The 14,237-nt window shown below is 36.0% G+C and overlaps 1 protein-coding gene across 4 annotated transcripts in view; it reads left to right on the forward strand.

Moving 5' to 3' along the window:
- The window catches only part of ppp1r9ala (protein phosphatase 1 regulatory subunit 9A-like A), an 83,228-nt gene that overhangs the window by 35,491 nt on the left and 33,500 nt on the right, over nt 1-14,237 (forward strand). For all 4 annotated transcript variants that reach the window (XM_056464673.1, XM_056464675.1, XM_056464676.1 and 1 more), the window contains exons 3-4: nt 7,814-7,946; nt 8,404-8,524. In XM_056464673.1, the coding sequence (XP_056320648.1) occupies nt 7,814-7,946; nt 8,404-8,524 (254 nt within the window). The remainder of the gene's footprint in view (nt 1-7,813; nt 7,947-8,403; nt 8,525-14,237) is intronic.

Raw genomic sequence — 14,237 nt, forward strand, 5'->3', positions numbered from 1 at the left:
AAAAGACACATTGTATCTTTAAGTGAGAAGTGACTGATGTATAAGTGTGACACTTAATAATAATATCTTGGTTTGTGACATCTAGGCATTGGACGATAACCGGTTTCAAGGTTTACTGCAGTTTGGAAGGTTTTAATCGCTAAAATGTTCTGTTATACCATTCCCAAGGTATATATAAGGCTTTTTTTACTGTATTTTTTATGTGTTGTAAAGAAATCTGTGTTCTTGAAACTAATGAAGACAGCAGGAGCCAATGATTTATTTTAACTGTTTAGCCTGACATGTTTATTGTTGTTTTTTACCCAGACATTTAAAAATAATACATTTAAGAGCAGTAACCACAATACCGTGATACTGGTGTTTTCATCCAAGGTTATCACACCATGAGAAACTTATACCGGCCCATGCCTAATGACATCATAATCATGTTGATTTCCTGAATTAGAGACTCTTATTTCCAAGGTGTTCAAGTAAACAATGTAGGGCTGGGCGATGTCATTTGTATCACGCTTTGCCATATGTATTCAAGCTTTACCACGTAATCATCAAAGTAACTTAAGGTAACTGTTACTTCTAGGCAATTTAAAATACAATTCAATATAATCTACATACATTTACTTGTTAATTTGTCGTATTTATTTTCAGCCAATAATGTCAATATCACGCAATAATTGAATGTCTTCAAAGACATCGACATTCTCATTAGGCAAGACAAAAGTCTTGTCGTCTGTCCCAGTTGAAAGAACAAGACTTCTAGTTGATCATTTGGAAAAGTGGCAGAAGGTCGATTTTTCCAAATGAATCATCTGTTGATCTGCATCCCAATCATCACAGATACTGCAGAAGACCTACTGGAACCTGCATGGACCCAAGATTCTCATAGAAATCAGTCAAGTTTGGTGAAGGAAAAATCATGGTTTGGGGTTACAATCAGTATGGGGACGTGTGAGAGATCTGCAGAGTGTATGGCAACATCAACAGCCTGAGGTATCAAGACATTTGTGCAGCCCATTACATTACAAACCATAGGAGAGGGCAAATTCTTCAGCAGGATAGCGCTCCTTCTCATTCTTCAGCCTCCACATCAAAGCTCCTGAAAGCAAAGAAGGTCAAGTTGCTCCAGGATTGGCCAGCCCAGTCACCAGACATAAACATTATTGAGCATGTCTGGGGTAAGATGAAGGAGGAGGTGTTGAAGATGAATCCAAAGAATCTTGATGAACTCTGAGAGTCCTGCAAGAGCACTTTCTTTGCCATTCCAGATGACTTTATTAATCAGTGATTTGAGTCATTGCAGAGATGTATGGATGCAGTCCTCCAAGCTCATGATGGAGTCAGACACAATATTCATTCTGTTTCCACTGCAGCATGACCACATATTCTATACTGGACATTATTTCTGATCAGTGACAAGACTTTAGTCTAAGCAAAGTCAGACCTTACTTTCCTAATGAAATCATTCAAAATTAAGGCATGATCATATTTTATTGTGGTCAAATAAGCGTAATTTAGAGGCCTTTGCCTTTCATATAAGCCACTTCTGATACCAAATGATCAACTAGAAGTCCAGTTATTGTTTGTTGTTCCTAAAACTTGATGTATATATATAAATACATTGTTGTAACATTGTCTTATTACATTGAAATGACTGAAAAGATCAACAGACATCCACAATATGACTTGGTTTTTTGAAAAACAAAATGACATCTGCTCTAAAGTGCAAAATATTCACAAAAGATCAAATGCTTTCAAAAGCATATTGAGACATTTTTCTCAAATTTCCGCCAGAGTTGTAATGGAAACCAACAAATCTGTGTCTGTCCCTCTGTTAACTTGGTGTCTTTCAGATATGTTTTGATGCATTGCGTCACATCAGATCCCAGCAGTTTTGCCTTGAGTTCCAGTTGAGTGCTGCTTTCTGTGCAATGCTGTAGATGGTTTCCAGTAATAAACTTCTTCCTTTTCTGCTCCTAATTTTTGAGTTGGCATCTTTAATTCGAAACACAACCCTCAATGATATAAAGCCAAATTACCAAATACTTTAGGCGCCTCAGAAATGTTGTGTTCCTTCCTAAAACTACAGATCTGTAGTCAGAGAAGCCTCCATACAAATAGCGGTTATGATGATGATTGCATAGGTCTGTCCTTTTCAGTAGAGGTTTGTGCTTTTTAGCTGGGGTTTATTGTACATTTCCGGCGTGTCATCGGAGTATGATGCTCCTCTGATGCTTTTTCCTTCTCAAGTTCTGACATTCTTCAGGTAGTACACACACTGGATATATTTACTAGGTTAAATCACACACTCTAGATCAGTGGACTGATCTCATTCCCTCTCCTGCACTAATGATTTTCATTTAAAGAGACTACAGTTTTGGGGCGTAATGCATTATAAGTTATGCACGTTTCATAATATTGTTTTACTGAAGTTACAAGTAAAGTAATGCATTACTTTACAAACATTAAGTAATAATATTTGAGTTACTTTGTAGTTAATTAGTCTTTAAAAATCAAATTGCTAAATTTAAAATGACCATAGTCATATTGAATCACGCACTCAATGAGAGAGTGTACAGTAGGCATGGGCCTAAGAGGTATAAGGTATAAGATTCTAACGGTATTATAACCTTGGATGAAAATATGATGGTTTCACAGTATCACGGTATTGTGATTACTGCTCTAAAATATATAATTTTTTAAATGTCTGGGTAATAAACAAAAATTTTGGAGCAGTAAACACATCAGGCTAAATAATAAAAATGAATCATTGACTTTTGTTGTCTTGATTTGTTTCACACACACATTTCTTTATGATTTAATACAGCATTTTTGGATATTTTTTTCCTGCTGGAGATACTGTTGTCCTAAAAAAATGTAAAAAAAAAATCTTACACATACCTTAGGAACAGTATAACAGTAAATTTAGATTTTAAAACCTTGACTTTTCCAAACTGCGGTATACCTTGAAAACGGTTATCATCCCATGCCTAGTGTACAGACAGTCGGAAACAAAAATGGCTGACGGAGACTTCTATTTCTGCAATGGAATTATTCTCATTATTTTAGAGCTCATCAAAGAAAAGGGAATTGTTGTTAAGTGTAGATTATGTGTATGTGGAAAAAACTCGCCAACTGCAAGAAAAGCAACATTAAATTTAGCAAAAGTAATTCAAAAGTAATGTAAAGGATTACTTTCCATAAAAAGTAACTAAGTAACTTTCCATAAATTAACTTAGCAGCTTTTTGGGGAGTAACTCGATATTGTAGTGCATTACTTTGCATAAACAGTAACTAAGTAACTTTTCATAAAGTAACTTAGTGGCTTTTTGGGGAGTAACTCGATATTGTAATGCATTACTTTCCATAAACGATAACCAAGTAACTTTTCAAAAAGTAACTGAGTGACTTTTTGGGGAGTAACTCGATATTGTAATGCATTACTTTCCATAAACAATAACCAAATAACTTTTCATAAAGTAACTTAGTGACTTTTTGGGGGAGTAACTCGATATTGTAGTGCATTACTTTGCATAAAGGGTAACCAAGTAACTTTTCATAAAGTAACTTAGCGACTTTTTGGGGAGTAACTCGATATTGCAATGCATTACTTTTCATAAACGGTAACTTTTCAAAAAGTAACTTAGTTACATTTTAGGGAGTAACTCGATATTGCAATGCATTACTTTCCATAAACAGTAACTAAGTAACTTTTCATAAAGTAACTTAGTGGCTTTTTTGGGAATAACTCGATATTGTAATGCATTACTTTCCATAAACAATAACCAAGTAACTTTTCATAAAGTAACTTAGTGGCTTTTTGGGGAGTAACTCGATATTGTATTGCATTACTTTCCATAAACGGTAACTTTTCATAAAGTAACTTAGTTACATTTTAGGGAGTAACTTGATATTGCAATGCATTACTTTCCATAAACAGTAACTTTTCATAAAGTAACTTAGTTACATTTTAGGGAGTAACTCGATATTGCAAAGCATTACTTTCCATAAACGGTAACTTTTCAAAAAGTAACTTAGTTACATTTTAGGGAGTAACTCGATATTGTAATGCATTACTTTCCATAAACAGTAACTAAGTACCTTTTCATAAAGTAACTTAGTGGCTTTTTGGGGAGTAACTCGATATTGTAATGCATTACTTTCTATAAACGGTAACTAAGTAACTTTCCATAAAGTAATTTAGTTTCATTTTGGGGAGTAACTCAATATACTCGATATAGTAATGCATTACTTATTTTTAGAAGTAACTTTCCTCAACACTGGTACACTGGTGGTGTATATGCCTGTGTATGCTTGCCGTGTGTTTGGTATATTTGTGTGTGTGTGAGTGTGCCTACTCTGTGTGTGTGAGTTTTTGTGCTTCACCTTAATGCTTTCAAATGTTCAGCTCAGTCTGCGAGTCTCTCAACGAAATGATAGTTAATTTGGGTCAGTTTCAGTCTGTCTACAGTTGGATTCATTTTATAATGAGTTTCCCCTCAAATGTCTACTCTCAGACTGATAAAATATAATTAGCCGAGCCCAGTGAGATCATTTTACTCAAACCCAATGTTTTATTGTTCCTCTCTCACAGTGCTCCGGCCTAATCTGTTTTTGCTCTGTCCTGTTTCACAAACACACACACACACACACACACACACACACACACACACATACATTTAACTCTTCAATAATCTAGACAAGATCTCAAATTCTGTTGGATTGGGCAGTTCAGCCACAAAAAAATGATTAGCAATGATTTACTCACTCTTTTGAAAATTCCTTAGCTGCGTTATTGGCTTTCTCTTGTGGAAGACAAAATAAGAATTACTCTGCATTGTCTAGATCAGTGGTCCCCAATCCCCAGGCTGTGGACCGGTACCGGGCCGTACAAGAAGTCATTAATTATTTCTGTTTTATTTGTTATCTGAATCTGAACAATCTTTTATTTTGTAAAATGACCATATTCTCTCAGTTACATCTCGGTCATTTGAGTTCCAATTTAACCCACAAGCAGCAAAATGAGTGAGAAACAGACGTCTTCGGAAAGTTTCTTTGGAAAGGCCCAATGAAGGACCCACAGACTGTCAAGGAATAGATCCGCAACCCATTTGTCATTAAATCAGGTGAATCCAGCAAGAAGATCAACAGCTAGAGATCGCAAATGATGGCGGCCGTTCACATATCGCATCTTTTCCACACGCAACTTTGTTATTTCCAATGGAGGCTCGCATATTTGGGGCGACACGCATGCGGCACCCAGTTAAAAACATCTCAAGTTGCTAACGCCAATACATTATTCAGTAACAACGAGTAATCAAATGAATTACTGTTTCCTGTTACTGACAATAAAATGCGTGTTACTATAATCTAATGAAGCACCTCACGTCGCCACATGCTGCCACAAAATTAGTGGGTGATAACCTGAGCTCTTCTACCTATAGTCGAGGACATGCTGCCGTTGTCTCTCACATGTATATTAGTCTACAATGTTTTATGTGAAGTTTATTTATAAACTAATTTCGAGAGGATCACGTGCTTATGATGTAATTGGCATTATCCAATTTACAATGCACCAATCAGACGATTCCTAAGCTACTATAAATACCCTATGTTACAAATCACAGCCATCTTCGTTTTGAAGAATCCCTCCTTCCGCCCTTACTCCTCCTTCCTAGATGGGTGGCATGGTGGCCCAGTGCTTAGCACTGTTGCCTCACAGCAAGAACATCTCTGGTTCTAGTCTTTACCAAGCCAGCCGACGTTTCTATGTGGAGTTTTCACATTCTCCCCGTGCTCACGCGGGTTTCCCTCTCACCGTCCAAAAACATGCAACTTAAGTTTATCGACTAACCCAAATCAACACCATAGACATGCTCCTACCAAGTACTTATCTCTTTTTAAGAGCAATCACTATCTGCTCTTCAGCCACTATGACAGGGGAGTTCTCGAGATCTACCTGAGCTCAAACTCCCCTCTCGCCTTGCAACAGGAGGGAGCCCCGTCCTCGAGGATCTTATGAACTCAGGGCTCTCTCCCAGGACAGCATGCTAAACATGCTTTATAATCAATTATCAGCTAAGTGTGAACTCTGGAAATTTATTTTATAATCATTTGACGTTCGATTTTTTTTTTTTTTTTTTTTGAAGTAAAGCAATAGTTACTTTCCCTGGTAATTAGTTACTTTTATACTCAGTTACTTACTCAGTTACTATTTGTGAGCAGTAACTATATCTAATTACTCTTTTAAAAAAGCATGCCCATCGCTGCATGTTAGATACTGTCTACACATTTTACTATCTTCGCATGTCGAGATGTACGTATGAGTATTGGCTGCAGCTTTGAAATGAAAGACCATCGGTGTTGTACTGAACTCTAACTCACCGTTTGGAAACGTGAGTGCATTCCGAACGTTCTGAAGCAATCAGACCCCCTTAAGTTTTTCACTCTGTTATATTGCAGGGATTTATTTTTCTCATTAATGTACACACAGCACCCCATATTGACAGAAAAACACAGAATTGTTGACGTTTTTGAAGATTTAATAAACAAGAAAAACTGAAATATCACATGGTCCTAAGTATTCAGACCCTTTGCTCAGTATTAAGCAGAAGCCCCCATTTTAATCTAATACAGCCAGGAGTCTATTTGGGAAAGTTTTTTCACACATGGATTTGAGGATCCTCTGCCATTCGTCCTTGCAGATCCTCTCTGGTTCTGTCAGGTTGAATAGTAAACGTTGGTGGACAGCCATTTTTTGGTCTCTCCAGAAATGCTCAATTGGGTTTAAGTCAGGGCTCTGGCTGGGCCATTCAAGAACAGTTACAGGGAGAAACGATTTTAGCAAATGGCTGCAATATAACAAAGAGTGAAAAATGTACTTTCCGTATCCACTGTGTGCGCTCATATGTGCTTCTCCATTCAAACAGAGCAGAATTTCGGGAATTTACAAGTAATGTTGCTCCTTCTCATTCCAGAGCATAGCCAGAACAAATTTACTTGTGTTTTTCGATAAGGGTTTGTTTGCGCTTGATCTCTTTTTTTGTATGTGTATAAGGGCCTCATGACAAAAACATAAATGAAGCAATGTAAAACCAAGGTAAATCTACATCGGCGCAGTGCACTTTTCTCTCACTTTTGATTTTGAAAACACTATTGGTTGGGTTCGGGGAAGGCTTTACGTTAGTGGTTCTCTAGCTGATCTGTATGATAAGTGGACGAACAGCGAAACATACCGTAAGTAACGTATTTAAGATTTTCAAAGATGTAGACAGCACCCTCTAGTGGTCATCTGAAACAAGCAACGAAATATACCCAGAGCAGTGTATTTTTGAAAACACTATTGGTTGGGTTTGGGGAAGGCTTTACGTTAGTGGTTAGCTAGCTGATCTGTACGATAAGTGGACGAACAGCGAAACATACCGTAAGTAACGTATTTAAGATTTTCAAAGATGTAGACAGCACCCTCTAGTGGTCATCTGAAACAAGCAACGAAATATACCCAGAGCAGTGTATTTTCAGGTATAGCAAGACAAGTATTATCAATCACGTTTTCAGTTACTCGACTGGACAAGTGCTTCTTTCACGGAGATGTTATTGTTGACGAAAGGAAGCCGTGTATTGGCAGGACTGTAGAGAAACTGATTACAGCTTTGATGCTTTGGTTTGAGTGTTCTTCATGGTTTTGCAATAATCTCATCTTAATGAAGCACATAATAAGCAGTTTTAAAGATTTTCAAAGTAAATGTGTAGTTCTTGTGTGTTATTATTATCGGTCATTGATCTTAACCAGTCGTGTGTTGTGTTTGGGGTCTCTCAGGTGTACAGGACCTTCTCTAATGAAGACTATGACCGCAGGAATGATGATGTGGATCCCGTGGCGGCGTCTGCGGAGTACGAGCTGGAGAAGCGGGTGGAGAAGATGGATGTGTTTCCTGTGGAGATTGAGAAAGGTGAAGCCTTGAACCACACTGAACAACTTAAACTCCTGTTAAATAGAATCCTGGGGTTTTACTTTAGCCAAGCTTAAAGGGTTAGTTCACCCAAATGAAAATTCTGTTATTGATTACTTATTACTTACTTATTAATTACTTGATTACTACTTTATTATTTTTTGTAAAGTTGATGTTCTTTTATAAATAATTACAACCATAAACCGTTAATAAACATTTATTTCAGTGAATGTTTTGTTTGAACTAGGAGTGTGTTGGAGTATGTTTGTAAAAATAATTTATATGTACATGTATTCATGTATGCATTTATTCCAAGTAGTACTCTTGCTTCACCTCAGAATCAAACCCAGGACCTTGGTCTTGCAATTGCCAGGATTCACTGTTTGAGCCTTAGCAAAATATTTTTATCAAAACTGTGAAATGTAATTGTAACATGTAATTGATTCTCTGTGTGTAGGTGATAAAGGGCTGGGGATCAGCATAATTGGGATGGGTGTTGGTGCAGACCAGGGTCTGGAGAAACTGGGCATCTTCGTCAAAACCATCACAGAGGACGGAGCTGCAGAGAGAGATAGCAGGTGAGATCTTTAGAGGATTATCACATAGATTATTACAGTACAGTTGAATTTCACATTAGGTTTGATCCGTACAGTAATTATTGATCTATAGTTATATTATATATATTATGGCGTATATATAGTATAGTATATATATATATTATATATATTATGTTATTATAGTGATATTCAATTGTTACATAAAAAAGTAACATTACATTAAAAACAAATGATCATATTAGAAAAAAAATATTCTGACAGTAACAGAGTTGACAACAACAGAGTTGACAGTAACAGACACTGACAGAGCTGACAGTAACACACTAACAGTTAACAATAACTGAGTTGAAAGTAACAGACAGTGACAGGGTTGATGGTAACAAAGTTGACTTAACATAAACTGACAGAGTTGACAGTAACAGACACTGAGTTGACACTAACAGAGTTGAAAGTAACAGAGTTGACAGTAGCAGAGTTGGCAGTAGCAGACAGTAACAGGGTCGACCATAGCAGACAGTAGCAGACAGTAACAGAGTTGACCGTAGCAGACAGTAGCAGAGTTGACCGTAGCAGACAGTAGCAGAGTTGACAGTAGCAGACAGTAACAGGGTTGACCGTAGCAGACAGTAACAGAGTTGACAGTAACAGAGTTGACAGTAACAGAGTTGACCATAGCAGACAGTAGCAGACAGTAACAGAATTGACCGTAGCAGACAGTAGCAGACAGTAACAGAGTTGACCGTAGCAGACAGTAGCAGAGTTGACCGTAGCAGACAGTAACAGAATTGACCGTAGCAGACAGTAACAGACACTAACAGAGTTGACCATAGCAGACAGTAACAGAGTTGACCGTAGCAGACAGTAGCAGAGTTGACCGTAGCAGACAGTAACAGAGTTGACCGTAGCAGACAGTAACAGAGTTGACAGTAACAGACAGTAACAGAGTTGACCGTAGCAGACAGTAACAGAGTTGACAGTAACAGACAGTAACAGAGTTGACCGTAGCAGACAGTAACAGAGTTGACAGTAACAGAGTTGACCGTAGCAGACAGTAACAGAGTTGACCGTAGCAGACAGTAACAGAGTTGACTGTAACAGACACTAACAGAGTTGACCATAGCAGACAGTAACAGAGTTGACAGTAACAGACACTAACAGAGTTGACCATAGCAGACAGTAACAGAGTTGACCGTAGCAGACAGTAGCACAGTTAACAGTAGCAGACAGTAACAGAGTTGACCGTAGCAGAGTTAACAGTAGCAGACAGTAACAGAGTTGACAGTAACAGAGTTGACAGTAACAGACACTAACAGAGTTGACCATAGCAGACAGTAGCAGAGTTGACAGTAACAGACAGTAACAGAGTTGACCGTAGCAGACAGTAGCAGAGTTGACAGTAGCAGACAGTAACAGGGTTGACCGTAGCAGACAGTAACAGAGTTGACAGTAACAGAGTTGACCATAACAGACAGTAGCAGACAGTAACAGAGTTGACCGTAGCAGACAGTAGCAGAGTTAACAGTAGCAGACAGTAACAGGGTTGACCGTAGCAGACAGTAACAGAGTTGACAGTAACAGAGTTGACCATAACAGACAGTAGCAGACAGTAACAGAGTTGACAGTAACAGAGTTGACCATAACAGACAGTAGCAGACAGTAACAGAGTTGACCGTAGCCGACAGTAGCAGAGTTAACAGTAGCAGACAGTAACAGAGTTGACAGTAACAGAGTTGACAGTAACAGACACTAACAGAGTTGACCATAGCAGACAGTAACAGAGTTGACAGTAACAGAGTTGACAGTAACAGACACTAACAGAGTTGACCATAGCAGACAGTAACAGAGTTGACCATAGCAGACAGTAACAGAGTTGACCATAGCAGACAGTAACAGAGTTGACCATAGCAGACAGTAACAGAGTTGACCATAGCAGACAGTAACAGAGTTGACCATAGCAGACACTAACAGAGTTGACCATAGCAGACAGTAACAGAGTTGACCATAGCAGACAGTAACAGAGTTGACCATAGCAGACAGTAACAGAGTTGACCATAGCAGACAGTAACAGAGTTGACCATAGCAGACAGTAACAGAGTTTCCACTATTTTGCACTTTAGTTTAAGATGCTAACCTCAACCTAAACACCACATGGCGTGTCTAAAACACAATTTAATTTATTTTCATAATATTATTGTTTTTAAAAACTGAAGAGAACTATTTACTAAAATGTCACAGTAACAGAGTTGACACACTATTAATCTGCTGTTGGTGTATCCTAAACATTTTGTACAAATTAATGACAGAATGCATGTATATTTCTATGATCTTAATTCCCTGCAGTGTGAGCTTTGACCCTAAAACACTGTAGTTGTCTCTGAGACTGGAAGAGTATTGTTCTGATTAGTCAAGTCAAGAACACACTTTTTTTCTCATTATAAATAAATACAAATACTCTTTCTATTCTCTTTTTTTAAAGCATGAGGATGTAGGCTTAAATACATACAGCTTTAGTGAACATAAGTGACATAAGTGTATATATATGTATATATATGTATATATATATATATAAATATATATATATGTGTGTGTGTGTGTATATATATATGTATATGTATATATATATATGTATATATATATATATATATATATATATATATATATATATATATATATATATATATATATATATATATATATATATATATATATATATATATATATGCTAGTGAGTTGTGTTTGGGGTCATGTAGCAGCTGCAGTAGAGGTGGACATGTCTTCATGTCTTCTTCCTGAGGGCCATATGTTTGATCTCTCTGATGGGCTGTTGAACATCGCCTGTCCAAATACACTGCATTTCAATGTCGCTGTATGGAAAACACCCACTTCCTTTGCCCTGTGAATCTCAGCACTCTCTGCCAGCTGCTGAAGGCCTTGCTTTCCTTTTTCCAAAGCCTAATCTGTTTGAAACACTCTCTGCTGTTTGGAAAAGCAGCCCAGCTGGGGTTCAGGCCTCCGAGGTGTCAGTCATAAACAGGTTATGATGTAGTTTTGGGTGGTGGGTTTAGATTAGGTTTGAGAAGTGCTGGAAGTCTGTGTGTGATTACTTATTCACAGTGTCATGAACATGTGTTTCTCATGTAATCCACATGTCACAGGCCGCATTTAGCAGGCCATTTACAACAGTGTGTGGGGCATGGAATGAATATGTGGAGCCAGATCAGTCTCAAAAATAATACACTTACAAAATGAAATTCATACATGCAACACAACAATTCACATGCACATAATCCATTTTTTTTTTATTCAAAACGCGATTCAGAAATACACACACAATTTGTGAATTCACAAAGGAATTAAATTTGTGTAATTTTGAATGGTGTTTTGAGTTTACGAACTGGATTTTGTGTATTTACGAATCGTGTTTTGAGTTTACGAACTGGATTTATGTGATTACGAATCGGGTTTTGAGTTTACGAATTAGATTTGTGTATTTTTGAATCGTGTTTTGAGTTTACGAACTGGATTTGTGTGATTACGAATCGGGTTTTGAGTTTTCGATTTAGATTTGTGTATTTTTGAATCGTGTTTTGAGTTACGAATTGGATTTTGTGTATTTACGAATAGTGTGGTTTGAGTTTAAAAACTGGATTTGTGTATTTTTTAATCGTGTTTTGAGTTTACGAATTGGATTTGTGTATTTTTGAATCGTGTTTTGAGTTTACGAATTAGATTTGTGTATTTTTGAATCGTGTTTTGAGTTTACGAATTGGATTTGTGTATTTTTGAATCGTGTTTTGAGTTTACGAATTAGATTTGTGTATTTTTTAATCGTGTTTTGAGTTTACGAATTGGATTTGTGTATTTTTGAATCGTGTTTTGAGTTTACGAATTAGATTTGTGTATTTTTGAATCGTGTTTTGAGTTTACGAATTGGATTTTGTGTATTTGCGAATCGTGTTTTGAGTTTACGAATTAGATTTGTGTATTTTTGAATCGTGCTTTGAGTTTACGAATTAGATTTGTGTATTTTTGAATCGTGTTTTGAGTTTACGAATTGGATTTTGTGTATTTACGAATAGTGTGGTTTGAGTTTAAAAATTGGATTTGTCTATTTACGAATCGTATTTTGAGTTTATGAATTGGATTTTGTGTATTTATGAATCGTGTTTTGAGTTTACAAATTGGATTTATGTGATTACAAATCGGGTTTTGAGTTTACGAATTAGATTTGTGTATTTTTGAATCGTGTTTTGAGTTTACGAACTGGATTTGTGTGATTACGAATCGGGTTTTGAGTTTTCGATTTAGATTTGTGTATTTTTGAATCGTGTTTTGAGTTACGAATTGGATTTTGTGTATTTACGAATAGTGTGGTTTGAGTTTAAAAACTGGATTTGTGTATTTTTTAATCGTGTTTTGAGTTTACGAATTGGATTTGTGTATTTTTGAATCGTGTTTTGAGTTTACGAATTAGATTTGTGTATTTTTGAATCGTGTTTTGAGTTTACGAATTGGATTTGTGTATTTTTGAATCGTGTTTTGAGTTTACGAATTAGATTTGTGTATTTTTTAATCGTGTTTTGAGTTTACGAATTGGATTTGTGTATTTTTGAATCGTGTTTTGAGTTTACGAATTAGATTTGTGTATTTTTGAATCGTGTTTTGAGTTTACGAATTAGATTTGTGTATTTTTGAATCGTGTTTTGAGTTTACGAATTGGATTTTGTGTATTTGCGAATCGTGTTTTGAGTTTACGAATTAGATTTGTGTATTTTTGAATCGTGCTTTGAGTTTACGAATTAGATTTGTGTATTTTTGAATCGTGTTTTGAGTTTACGAATTGGATTTTGTGTATTTACGAATAGTGTGGTTTGAGTTTAAAAATTGGATTTGTCTATTTACGAATCGTATTTTGAGTTTATGAATTGGATTTTGTGTATTTATGAATCGTGTTTTGAGTTTACAAATTGGATTTATGTGATTACGAATCGGGTTTTGAGTTTACGAATTAGATTTGTGTATTTTTGAATCGTGTTTTGAGTTTACGAACTGGATTTGTGTGATTACGAATCGGGTTTTGAGTTTTCGATTTAGATTTGTGTATTTTTGAATCGTGTTTTGAGTTACGAATTGGATTTTGTGTATTTACGAATAGTGTGGTTTGAGTTTAAAAACTGGATTTGTGTATTTTTTAATCGTGTTTTGAGTTTACGAATTGGATTTGTGTATTTTTGAATCGTGTTTTGAGTTTACGAATTAGATTTGTGTATTTTTGAATCGTGTTTTGAGTTTACGAATTGGATTTGTGTATTTTTGAATCGTGTTTTGAGTTTACGAATTGGATTTTGTGTATTTACGAATCGTGTTTTGGGTTTACGAATTAGATTTGTGTATTTTTGAATTGTGTTTTGAGTTTACGAATTAGATTTTGTGTATTTACGAATCGTGTTTTGAGTTTACGAATTAGATTTGTGTATTTTTGAATCGTGCTTTGAGTTTACGAATTAGATTTGTGTATTTTTGAATCGTGTTTTGAGTTTACGAATTGGATTTTGTGTATTTACGAATAGTGTGGTTTGAGTTTAAAAATTGGATTTGTCTATTTACGAATCGTATTTTGAGTTTATGAATTGGATTTTGTGTATTTATGAATCGTGTTTTGAGTTTACAAATTGGATTTGCGTATTTTTAATCATGTTTTGAGGAATAGTTTTAAAAAAGTGCCTTCATTATG

The sequence above is a fragment of the Danio aesculapii genome, chromosome 9 (assembly GCF_903798145.1).
Source record: "Danio aesculapii chromosome 9, fDanAes4.1, whole genome shotgun sequence".
Classification (NCBI taxonomy): domain Eukaryota; kingdom Metazoa; phylum Chordata; class Actinopteri; order Cypriniformes; family Danionidae; genus Danio; species Danio aesculapii.